The sequence below is a fragment of the Heterocephalus glaber genome, unplaced genomic scaffold (assembly GCF_053883595.1).
Source record: "Heterocephalus glaber isolate CG9 unplaced genomic scaffold, H.glaber_assembly_v1.0 deba00001600, whole genome shotgun sequence".
Lineage (NCBI taxonomy): Eukaryota > Metazoa > Chordata > Mammalia > Rodentia > Bathyergidae > Heterocephalus > Heterocephalus glaber.
Window position 1 is genome coordinate 3,041,694 of NW_028258372.1, and position 12,058 is coordinate 3,053,751.

The window sequence follows — 12,058 nt, forward strand, 5'->3', positions numbered from 1 at the left end:
ATCCTGGCACAGTCAGGTCACTGGTCCTGTGCTTTCTGAAACCCCTTGGGCACACGGACTCCTTGGGACTGAGTGGTGGCCTTTGGCCCTGGGTTTGGCTGAGGCCTGAGCAAAGCTGGCCCCATGCAGGCTGGCCGGAGCCGTCCTGAACAGCCCATGCAGTGACCTCGGTCCCAGGTCCCTTGGAAGCGGATGCTGCCCCAGGGAGGGTCCCAGAGCCCAGCACGAGCCCAGAGGAGGACCTTGGACTTGCAGAATGGAGACAGTCGGGATGTCCTGATCCACAAGAGACCAGGAAGTGGGGAAGGCTGACCTCAGGAGGAGCAGAGTCTGCCATGGTCAGATGGGTGTGTCCAGGGCTCAAGCCTACCAGAAGCACACTTACAGTGAGCAGATTCACTGGGGAAGTTTTTTGATGTTTGTTTTAGTTTGGGGTATTGGAGATTGAACTCAAGGGCTTCACACTGAACAACATTGCCATCCTTTTAAAAATTTTTATTATTTTTTTTAATTAAAAAATTTTTTTTGGTTTGTTGAGACAGGATCTCCCTACGTAGTTCAGGCTGGCCTCGAACTCATGGCAATCCTCTTGCCTCAGCCTCCCAAGTACTGGGATGATAATTATAGTTGCATCACCATTCCCAGCTTCATCCACCATGCTTTTTAAACAACAAGTTTTGGAAACATCTGAGCAGGGTCTTGCTAGGTTGCCTGGGCTGGGCTCAAGCTTGAGGTCTTCCTGCCTCAGCCTCCCAGATGCTGAGAAGAACACTCACTGGAAAGACACATCTGGAGGGCAAATACATGGTGAGGGTGGTTTGAAGGTAGCGTGCAGGAGTGACCGACTGGCCTGGCAGCCAGGTGTGGAGGGAGCTGTGGGTGGACAGCAGCCTGGAGCAGGGGCCAGGAGACGCCGGAGGGAGTGGGGACACAGCCAGCCCCAGTGCTGGGGAAACCTTGGGGAGACCCCACTTTCTGTGGTCTCTGCTTCCTAAACACTGTCACTGTCGCCTCCTTAGTAGTCCGTCCACGTGAAAGCCATCCCCTCTCTGAGCACCTAGATGATGGGCTCCCTCTGCCAGCCATCCTGATTTCTTTCTTCTTTAATGTACTTGTGAGTGTCTGGATATCATCTTTCCTTCTTTGCTGGAATTAAAGTGAGCATCGTGAGAAGTGGGTCTTGCTGTCTGGTGTGCTGTCAGTCTCTCCAAGACTTAGAATAGTGCTCAGTGGGTCCCAGTGCTCTCAGTGTTCGCTGATGAATAAATAAAAGTCCTTCCTAGACAAACTATTTATTTAGTCTTGCAGTGTGGGGACTGAACCTAGAGCCTTCGCACTGAGCTACATCCCCAGCCCTTTTTTTATTCTTTGAGAGAGGGTCCTGCAAAATCAGTAAGCCCAGTCCAGGCTGGGCTCAAATTGGCAACCCTCCTGTCTCAGCCTCCTAGAGAGCTGGGACGGCAAGTGTGTGCCACCATGCCTGGCCATCCTACACAAACTCTTCTTTTGAGATAGGGTCTTGCTATGCAGTTCAGGCTTGCCTTGAATTCACCATGTAAGCTAGGCTGGCCTCAGACTTGGGGGGATCATCCTGCCTCAGCCTACCAAGTGCTGGGATTATAGGCATGCACCACTGTGCCCATCCCTACACAAACTCTTATCGATGCTTCAAAGCCCAGCTCAAACCCAATTCCCTATAAAACCTTCCGTGACCAATGCCCCCCGAGCACCTCTGGAGGATTCGTCGTGTTGAATTGCTGCTGAGTGAAACAGCCATCTACGCATCTGTGGAGCCCATCACCCTCTAGGTGATACCTGTGTCCCCTGTGGCCACCCCAGGATCACTTGGCATTTTTAGCTCATGGGCCCAGCAGCTGTTCATGGGGTAGAGAGACCAACCACACTAGGGGAACCTGGCCGAGCTCAAGGTGCCTGGCCTCGAAGCTCCAACTCCCTGGCCCTGAGTCCTGCTAGATGGTGTCGTGTGAATCTGAACCCATTCTTGGGTTTTCCAGGCCTCAGTTTCCCCCTCTGTTCATTCATGACAGGAATTCATCACAGAGTTGTAAGAAGGAGCTCAGAATAAAGCTTCTCACACTTGCATGGTTTTAATGGCTTCATATTGAGAAATGACAACTTTGACAAGGACGTGTGGTGTAGACAAAGGGAAATCAGAGGAAATAACTGAGAATGGATGCCGAGCACACGAACCCGTCTAATGACATTGAGGATGCTCCTAGGGTGCTGACCAGGCTCCCGAGTGCCTGCCGGCCTGGGGCTCCTCCTGCCCTCCTGCAGGTGACATCCACCCTGCTGCCTCCAGCCCGAGCTCACCGCTAGGCAGAGCAGCCTGCTGTTGACAGCATTTCCAGGGCAGCCCCACTCTTCTTAGCAGAGACCACAGGAGCGCGGAGGACGGAGGAAGGAAAGCAGGAAGGGCTGCAGCCTCGCTGTCCCTGGTGGGGCCCCTGGCCCCAGCTCCCTGCGTCCTGAGCCTGCGGAGGACCCAAGGGACAAGTCACAGGGTCCCTTCCGCCCCGTCAGAGGAGGAGTTCTTCCTGACCTGGGCTCGACAGGACCTGGCTCTGTCCCCAGGCCCAGGCCCACGCCCACCCCTGGCTGCCGCTGTCAGGCAGCCAAACGTCTCCTGGGAGGCGTAGGTCACGTACACGAAGCCGTCCTCATCCTTGTAGTCCCTGTAGACCTCCGCCATGGTCACACTTGTGCTGACCAGGGTCTTGTTGTTCACCAGCAAGTAAAAGGCTTCCGTGGCCCTCAGGGCCATGCGGCTCCTGGGCAGGGAGGAGGTGGGGAGGGGCCGAGGTGGGGAGCAGCCCAGAATCTGCAGGACCAGGGCACTCAGGATAATGGAAGAGCTCCCTGCACCTTCCCGAGATGTAGGAGCCACAGCCCTCCCGTCGCCAGGTGCACAGGGTCTCACTGCTAATGAGGAAGGAGACTGCCAGCTCAGGAACAGCGCAAACGAGCCCAGGCCACTGAGGTGCAAGGCACAAAGGCGGCACACACACTGTGTGACATTCCACTGGCGGCAGCCTCGGGTGGCACTTAGAGGGTGCCTGGAGCATGCCCAGTGCCCACCCGCCAAGGCTTCTGCACCCACAGGGCGGCAGGAAGGTTTGGCTGGATGGGCATTAGATGCCCAGGGCACATGAGTTCTTAATCACCCAGCAGTGGGTGGCGTTGAGACCACGCAGATGCCCGACAGGAGGGCCCAGTCTCCCCTGGAAGGAGGCCAGCACGCTTCTGTTTGCTGTAACTGGAGAAGCAGGCACAGCCCAGCATCCCACCCTCGGCCCGTAGCCTTTAGGTGGGCCAAGCCCTCTGCAGCAGGTGGTGGATTTATTTGTTTCCCCCAAGCCAACCCTGACATAGGAGCTGCACGCTGGGGGTGAAACCCAGGGCCTCACATGTGCTAGGGAATCCTCCTGCCTCAGCCCCCCAAGTGCAAAGATTACAGCCATATGTCACCATACTCGGATCTCACCTATTTAAAATAAAGTAACTTTGCCATGCATGGTGTTGTTTGCCTGTAATTCCAGCACTCAGGAGGCTGAGGCAAGACCATCACCATGAGTTAGTTCTAAGACAGCCTGGGCTACATAGCAAGTTCGAGGCCAGTCTGAACTGCACAGTGAGACCTTCTTTCAAAATAAAACCAAAACAAAATAATTTTTTAAAATAGAATAAAATAAAGTAGCCCTAAGAGCATCTTTTCAGGGCACTACAGAATCTAAAACTGAAACACACACACACACACACACACACACACACACACATACACACAAGTCTGTCTCCTCCTGAAAGGGCTCCATTCCCCAATGAAACAATCAGTAAAGCAGGACAAGCCCAGGTCTGCTCTGAACACATGTGCCTGTCACCCAGCATCACCTACCGGATGACATCCAGTAACTGGCTCACAGTCAGCTCCTGTGGGACCAGGAACTTGGTTTTGTCCAGCAGGGGCAGAGACTGCTCATGCGGGTTGCGCTCCAGTATCATCTGTCAAGAGGGACAGCCTTTAGGCCCAGCTCCTGCCCGGGGTCTGGGCTCTTTCAAGGGAGGCGCCAGGTCTTACCGGGATCTTGTTTGGGAACTTGGCCTGGATTCCAGCCACTTCCTCTTGCCTGGTTGCTGTGAAGGGTTCAAGTATAGGAGAGTAAGTAGCCAGCCAGAGGGGTGCATCCTCCCCTCTTCCTCCTCCTCCTCTAGTACCCTGCACCCCCAGAAACTTTACCCAAGCTCTTCCTCTGCTTGAAAGGCATGAGGGTCCTTGGAGCTGGCTGTGGGGACGACATCAGACCCCTCAGCTAGGTCTGTGTCTGCCTTTGGAGAAGGAAAAAGAAATCCCTCAGCCACAAGCGAACTCGCTCCTCCAGCCGCTCCCAGACTGCCTTCGGGAGCCCACAGGGCCCTTATGTAGGGCTGAGTGACATCAGGTCGCCCCTCCCCTGCCTGGGCAGCAGGGGGTCAGTGCTGCGGCAGAGATGGAATAGCCACCTGATTCCTGGTCAGAGAAGCCACTTTGCTCATGACCAGTTCAAGATGTGTTTTTGCTAAATAAATCAGGATTCATAATAAAATTATTGGCTAGAACTCCCACAGCTGAGGTCTGTGCTGAGGACTTTGAAGAGGCGAAGCCAGTGCTGAATGTGGAACTACAGGATTTAATGTTTTCCCTGATGGATTTTGGGCTGGTTTGGGTCCCATTCCTTTCCATCCCTTATTTCTCCCTTTTGGAATGGAAACATTTACCCCATACCTCTGCAGGTCAGCGGTGTTTAGCTTTCTTTTCATTTTTCTGGGGCAAACAGAAAAGAGTTTGCCTTAAATCATAGAAGAGACTTTAGACTTGGACTTTCCAGCAATGCTGAAACTGTTAGAACTCTGGAAACTCTTAGAGACGGACCAAATACACTTTGCATAAAGGGAGTGTGTGAGTTTTGGGGGCCAGGGGTGGAATGTTACAGTTTATATCTAATGTCCTCCAAAGCCTCATGGGTTCATAGGTGGGGGTTTTGAGAGGTGACTGGATCACGTGGGTTGGATATTCACCTGTGGATTAGTCCACTGACGGGATTTTTTTTTTTTTTTTTTTTGAGACAGGGCAGTTCAGGCTGACCTTGGAATCACTATGTAGCTGAGGCTGGCCTCGAACTTGAACTTGCAGGAATCCTCCTGACTCAGCCTCCCAAGGGCTGGGATTACAGGTGTGCTCCACCACACCTGGCAGTCCACTGATGAGTTTACAGCTAAATCGATGTTGGGAGGTGGAGCCTGGTCTGAGGTCACTGGCAGGGTACCCTGGAAGGGTCTATCCCCCTCCTCCTCCCTTGATCTCTCTGCTTCCTGACACCATGCCATGGACTGTTTCTCCTCTGTGATGTCCCTCTGCCATGCCACCCTGTCTTGGAGCCAGCTGGCTGTGGACTGAAACCTCTACAAAATGTGAGCCAAAATAAACCTCTCCTCCTTTATCTTATGTGTATCAGGTATTGTGCCTCAACTACAAAGAAAGGAGTTGGTGTGTGAGGCTTAGGTAAAGCAGTCAGCACAGTGCCCTGCACCACATGTCCTCTGCATACGAGGTGAATCTTTCCCTCCATTTCCCAAGTTGTGCTGCCCCAAGGCCTCTACTCTCCGAGGAAACTCCCTGAACTCTGGTCTGCAGGCTGAGGCAGGGCTAGAAGGAAATAGTGCTGGGTTGGGACCAGTGGAAAATAAACCCCAGCTGTAGTATTTGGCCAATTATCGCAGGGGCTTGGCTTTCCCGGCTGGGCCCAGACACTCCATCTCTTAGGATGGAACAGGGAGGAGGGGGACCAGAATAAAGGGCATGGAAAAAATAAAATGTAGCAATGTTCCTGGAGTGCATAGCATTTGGGCAGAGGAATGGGCTGGACTGTTTTCCTCTTGGAGTAGCCTTTGATGGGAGTAGGGTGTCTGCATACCATGTGGTGCCACTGCATGCCTGGCTGGGCTCCTTGGGCCCTGTGTGGGGTGGGACCCAAGCCCATAAGAGATCCTGGGGTAGTGGACAGGGATGGCCCTGTGCAAAACAGTTGGCCAGGGTGTGGACCCTTGATTGGAGTCCAGTCCGGGGATATTTTAATAAACCAATTGTGCGAGGCAGCTTTCCACCACTGTGATGAAATCCCAGAGAAAAGTAGTTTAGGAGGAGGAGGATTCAGCTTGGGTCACTATGGCATCGTGTTCCGTCCGTGGTCTCGGGTCTGTGTCGAGGCAGCGTGTGTGGTGGATGTGCAGGTGGGCTAAGCGGCTTGCCTCACAGTGACCAAGATGCAAAGAGGAAGAGAGAGTCCAGAAAGGGCTGGGGTCCCAGTGGCCCCTCCCAAGAACGCTCCCATGACCCAAGCTCCGCCTCCTCACACCTTCTTCCCAATGGTCCCACAGGCTCCCAACCTTACCGTCAGGCCAGGCATGGTGGCACACAGCTGCAATCCCGGCACTCAGGAGGCTGAGGCAGGAGGATCGCTGTGAGTTCAAGGCCAGCCTGGGCTACATAGTGAGTTCAAGGCCAGCCTGAACTACATAGTGAGACCCTGTCTCAAAAAACCAAAAAGAAAAGGAGAAAAGACATTTGGAGTCCAGGGACTAGAGATTGAGTTGGTGCAATAAGAGCGGGCAGAGAAAGGGAGGCTTGGAAGAGGGCCTGCATATTTATTTCCTTCCACCAATAAACACGCTGAATGCCTAAGTCGCTCTTCTTAAAATAAGAACCAGTCAACCTTTCCTTGACTCCACGTGGCATGTGACTGTCATAAAGAGCACTTTGGAAACAGACCTGGATCCCAGCTGGGCTCACTAGCAAGTTAACCTCTTTGGACCTCACCGGCAAGGCAGGTCTGCACGCACTTGTGTCTGGTGTAACGCGAGGCCGAGCCACGGGGGTCTGCATGGCGCATGAACCTCCAGGAAGCAGCGCAGAGCCCCAGGAATAGGAGCTCCAGCTGCCACACTGCTTGTCCCCGGGGCTGCAGCCAGGTCTCTGCCCAGCTCTGGGCTCCTGAGACCCTGCTTTGAGTCGCTCTCCGAAGGTCCACAATCATGCACACAAGCACCTCTTCTCAGCCCTTCTCTTGCCCCCCACAATTGAACCATCATCCTTCGTCTTCTGAAAACTCATCTTCTGGATGCCAGGGTGCCACGTTCCTTGGGTTCTGCTGCCCTTCTCCTGCCTTCCTTCCCAGTGCCACATGCCTGTCCCACCTTTGCTGAGCTGCTTACTTCTGAGGATCCCCAAGACAGCCTGCTTCACAACTCCTTTGAGACGACTTCTGATTCTTGGGAGACTGCAGCAGAAACCTGCAGGAAGCCTCCTGCTTCGTCTGTGGTGTGCGACCTCACTGGAGAGCACGGGCTTGCTGTGCATACAGCTTCAGGATGAGCCCCCAGGGCTGGATTTCTCCAGTGTGACTGAAAACGGGCTCCCCTCAGCACACAGGGTGCCTGGGAGGGGTGGGTTTGCTCCCTGTGCTGCTGCCATCCATCCTTGCTGGCTGGAAGTGCTAATGACCGAGTGAACCTGGCCTGAGATAGCGTGGCCCCGAGGAAGCCAATGTGGCCCCAAAGGGGAGGCGTCTGCAGGGTGGAGGGCTGAGCAGAAGGAAGCCTTCCCCCGTGTTTCCCCGCCAGCCAGGTGTGGCGAAAGTCTGAATCCCAGAATGAGAAAGGGCTGCGGAAGCTGCTCAGTGCAAATCCCCTGGGTTCAACCTCCGGTACTGGAAAAAGTGTTTCCATTTCACAGAGGATCCTCAGGGTTACCACAGAATATTGCCTGACTCCTCTGGGACACCTTCCCAGGTCTCGGTGGCTTCCCAGGGGTCGGCGGGGACATGGGAGGTGTGTGACAGAGGAGACTTCTGCTGTAACCCTAGTCGGGATAAAACCGACCCAGGCTAAAAGGAAGGCAACGCTCACAAGGTCGAGGAAGAAAGCTGAAATCCACACTTTATTTCATTCTTTTGTTTATTTTTGTTTGTTTGAGTTTTGCTACGATGTCCAAGCTGGCTTCATACTCCTGATCCTCCTGCCTCAGCCTCCCCAGTGCTGGGATTACAGGCTGGCACCACCACACCTACTTACTTTATTTTTGTCTGTATCATCACATGTCCTTTATGATGCTGCTTACCAGTAAGTCCTGTCTGTCCGAATAACACAGGATGAAAACACTATCCAGAAGTCAGAACATCAAAGGAAATTTAGTTTCTATTTAGTTCCCGGTTCCAAAGGAGCCACTGAATTAGGAAGTTACTTGAGCTGAGGGCATAGCTCAGAGGTAGAGCATTGGCTGAACATGCAGGACTCTCTGGGTTCCATCCCTCGAATGAGACAGAGGGGAGAAAGAGAGAGAGAGAGCGCGCTCACAATATGCTTAATTAATATGGGAAGTGATTGGTTTTTTTCATTTTTTGAGACAGGGTTTCACTATGTAGCCCAGGCTGGCCTTGAACCCTCAGCGATCCTCCTGCCTCAGCCTCCTGAGTGCTACTCTTTGCTCTTTAGTTCTTAATCCACAGTGTGCTTTCTGCCACCATTCACCGCCCACTGCAGTGACCCCAGGGCTGGGGAAGAAGGGCTTCAGTCCTGGACAGGGCACCCAGGCCCTGAAACCAGGCATCACCACAACCTCCATCATCGTCATATGGTCTGTACTTGTGAAGTTTATCATGTGCAAGTCACTGAGCTGACATCCCTGGAGCCTGTACACACGCAGGGACTGGGACTGTTCATCTGCTTTCTTACTTAATACTTCTGGGAGAAAAATGGATACGGGAAGCTCAGAGTTAGTGGCCTGCTGGGGATCACACGGCTGGTGAGCGCTGAGCCTAGGACCTCATGCTAACCCACTATGATACAAAGCTTTCCATTCCAGAAAGTTTGTTTCAAACAGAACCATGGCTGCCATGGGGAACGCACTTCCTGAAGCCTTGCCCGACCAGCTCCTGGGTGGGGCGGTCAGAGCACAGACTCCCTCTGCTGAAGGATCCCCAAGTTCCCATCAAAACAGCCTGAGGTTTCTCCAGACAGGAGGCCAGTTCCCAGCGCCTGTTCTCACGCTGCAGCCCGGGATATGAAGGCCAAGTGGCTCAGACTTCAGCCAAGCAGCTGTTTCCAGGTCTCTGGCTGCCAGGAGAAGTGAGCTGTGACCCACCCGCCCAGGGGCCTGGCTCCTCCACCCCTGACGCAACCTACAGGTGCTGCTTGGCTTCCACCCACCCTGCCCCGGGGTGGAAGCTAGGCCTGGTCCTCAGCAGCAGCTGTGGGCTTACTAATGTCTTCCACACCGAGCAGAGTGAGAAACAATCTAATGTGTCTGAAAACTGGCCCGCCATCCTGGAAGCAGCCAAAAGGGAGAATTAAGTATTTTTAAAACGGGCAATGAGGATTGAACCCAGGGCCTTCACACTGAACCCCAGGGTGAAGGGAATCCCCAGTCTCCCCAGCACCCTTTTCTTTTTTATTCAGAGGCAGGATCTTGTTAGGTGGTTAGGTTGCCCAGCCCAGGCTGGACACAAATTTGCGATCCTCTTGCCTCAGCCTCCCAGAATACTGGGATGGCAGACGTGCATGACCACACAGCCTGACTGGAATCAAACTTCTTTGTTCAAGAGCTAAAAATTTCTGCTGTTTCCAGTATCGGCTGCACACGGAGTCTGCTGACTCTCAAGGGGGCGGGGCTGGGCGCTGTGGTTTCCCAGGAGGCTGCGCTTGGCATCTTTGGAGGTTGGGGGAGGCTGCCACAGTGGCCTCTCATGGAGCTCCGGTGCTCTGGGGCCTGGGGATTCACCCAGCTGACCTCACCGTGCAGCCTTTGCATCCTGAGTCAGGCCCCTCTCAGTTTTCCGACTCTGGGGTTATTTCTTGTCCCTGAGCTACAGATTTCTGTTTATAAAAAAGGAGGGCCTGGATGCCCTGTCCAGGATTGAAGCCCTTTTCCCCCAGCCCAGGGGTCATTGCAGTGGGCAGTGAACGGTGGCGGGAAGCACACTGTGATTTAACAACTAGAGAGCAAAGAGTAGTACTCAGGAGGCTGATGCAGAAGGATCGCTGAGAGTTCAAGGGCAGCCTGGGCTACATAGCAAGACCCTGTCTCAAAAAACAAAGCAAAACAAAACAAAACAACCCCCCCAAAGCCGGCAGAACAGCAGAGACATAGAAGTAACCAGAGTCTTAGCTGGTCTGGGAGCCTGCAGTTTAGGGAAGCAGCAGAGGACCAGGGAGTAGGCAACTAGGACAGGAGATGACATTAGGGCACCTGCATCAGACATGCAGCTTCCTGAGGAACTGCTATTTGAGCTCCTGTTCAAAGGCTGAGCAGGTGTTGAGTAGGCGAAGGGAGGTAGCAGCACCAGGAATGGGGCAGGAGGTTTTGGGGTGACAGGAGGCACACATGCTGTGTTAGCAGAGCCGGATGCTGTGGCCTGGCGCTGGACACTCAGGAGAAGCCGAGCAGCAGGGTCCCAAGGACACAGCAGGTCCTGGGGATGTGAGGACACAGACTGCAGTCTGCAGCACACACGCTGCTCTGCTCAGGGGCTATCTGGAGAAGGGGCGGCAGAGCGGGGCAGTGGGCTGAGTCAGAAGTTTAGCTTATGAAGGTCAGGGCAAAACTGAAATTCTGGACATGGGCGGAAACTGGGAGAACGTAGTAACTGGCTATGAGCTAAGCGTCTACGGAAAGTGGAATACTGATCCGGACACTGAGTTTCTGGCCTGAACAGTTGGATGAGCAGAGTTCTACAGACTGACACAGAAGCCAGGGTTGGGCAGGGTGAGACTAGGGGAGGGCAGTAAGGTCTCCAAGCAGAGGCGACAGTGGCAGACACAGGGTGGAAGCCCTGCTGGAGAAGGGTTGTGGTCATGGGAGAAGAGGACTGGGGTAAGACAGTAAGGAAAGAGGAGTCTTGGGGCTGGACGTAGAGCAATTCTGATGATGAACAGAGCAAGGAGAGCCGGGCATGGTGGCGCACACCTCTGATCCCAGGACTCTGGGAGGCTGAGGCAGGAGGATCACCAGTTCCTCACCTGGACAACTGAGGTACTTAGTGAGACCCTAAAATAAAAAGGTATGGGGATATAGCTCCATGCAAAGGCCCTGGATTCAATCTCCAGTACCACCCACATATGTACACACACACACACACACACACAGAGGGTGGGGAAGAGGACCAGCCTGCCAAGGAGACAGAAGTGATCTGTGAGGTGAGTGAGAGGCCAGACAGCAAGCTGTGATGGAAGCCACCTGTGAGCTTGGAGCAGGGCTGCTGAGGCAGGGCTGGGAGGAGAGGAGTCACCCTGGCCTCTGGCACACACAGGCCACAGAGCCCTTGGTGTGAGTTACCAGGGTGGAGAGGTGCTCGAGGCCAAATGCAGCGGGCATGGCATCCTAAACCTCAGTCATTCCTACAGCACCTTAAGAATATCTGTAGCAAACAGACAACTATAGAGTGGGAAAAAAAAATTTGCCAGCTACACCTCAGACAAAGGACTAATATCTAGAATATACAACCACAAAAAAAAAACTTAAACCACCTAAAATTAAAAACTCAGTCAAGAAATGGGCAAGAAAAATGAACAGGCACTTCACAGAGGAAGAAATACAAATAGTCAACAGATACAGGAAAAAAATGTTCAACATCTCTGGCCATTAGAGAAATGCAAATTAAAACAATGCTATGATTCCTTCTTACTCCAGGGAGAATGCCAGTCATTAAGAAATCAAACAATACAAAATGCTGGTGAGGCCATGATGGAAAAGGAACCCTCCTTCATTGTTGGTGGGGGTGCAAACTAGTACAAATATTGTGGAAATCAGTATGGAGATTTCTCAAAGAACTGAAATGAGAAATTCCATATGACCCAGAAATCTCCCTGGTAGGTATCTTCCCTAAAGAGCTTATTTCATCTTACTACAGCAATACATGCATACCAATGTTTATAGCAGCACAACTGGTAATAGCTAAATCCTGGAAGTGGCCTGTATACCATAAACAGATGATTAGATAAAGGAAATGTG

At 53.0% G+C, this 12,058-nt stretch overlaps 1 protein-coding gene across 3 annotated transcripts in view; it reads right to left on the reverse strand.

Moving 5' to 3' along the window:
- Positions 1 to 256: 256 nt before the first annotated feature.
- Map1lc3c (microtubule associated protein 1 light chain 3 gamma) overlaps positions 257 to 12,058 on the reverse strand; it is a 48,143-nt gene continuing 36,341 nt past the window's right edge. Inside the window, exons 2-6 of one of the 3 annotated variants that reach the window (XM_087194266.1) lie at positions 4,256 to 4,344; positions 4,097 to 4,152; positions 3,914 to 4,020; positions 2,670 to 2,792; positions 257 to 2,495 (exon numbers count right to left, since the gene is read on the reverse strand). In XM_087194266.1, coding sequence (XP_087050392.1) covers positions 2,237 to 2,495; positions 2,670 to 2,792; positions 3,914 to 4,020; positions 4,097 to 4,152; positions 4,256 to 4,316 — 606 coding nt within the window. In that variant the 5' untranslated portion in view covers positions 4,317 to 4,344 and the 3' untranslated portion in view covers positions 257 to 2,236. Of the gene's footprint in view, positions 2,793 to 3,913; positions 4,021 to 4,096; positions 4,153 to 4,255; positions 4,402 to 12,058 lie in introns of those variants that run through there. The other 2 variants (XM_087194268.1, XM_087194267.1) reach the window with 2 other exon arrangements.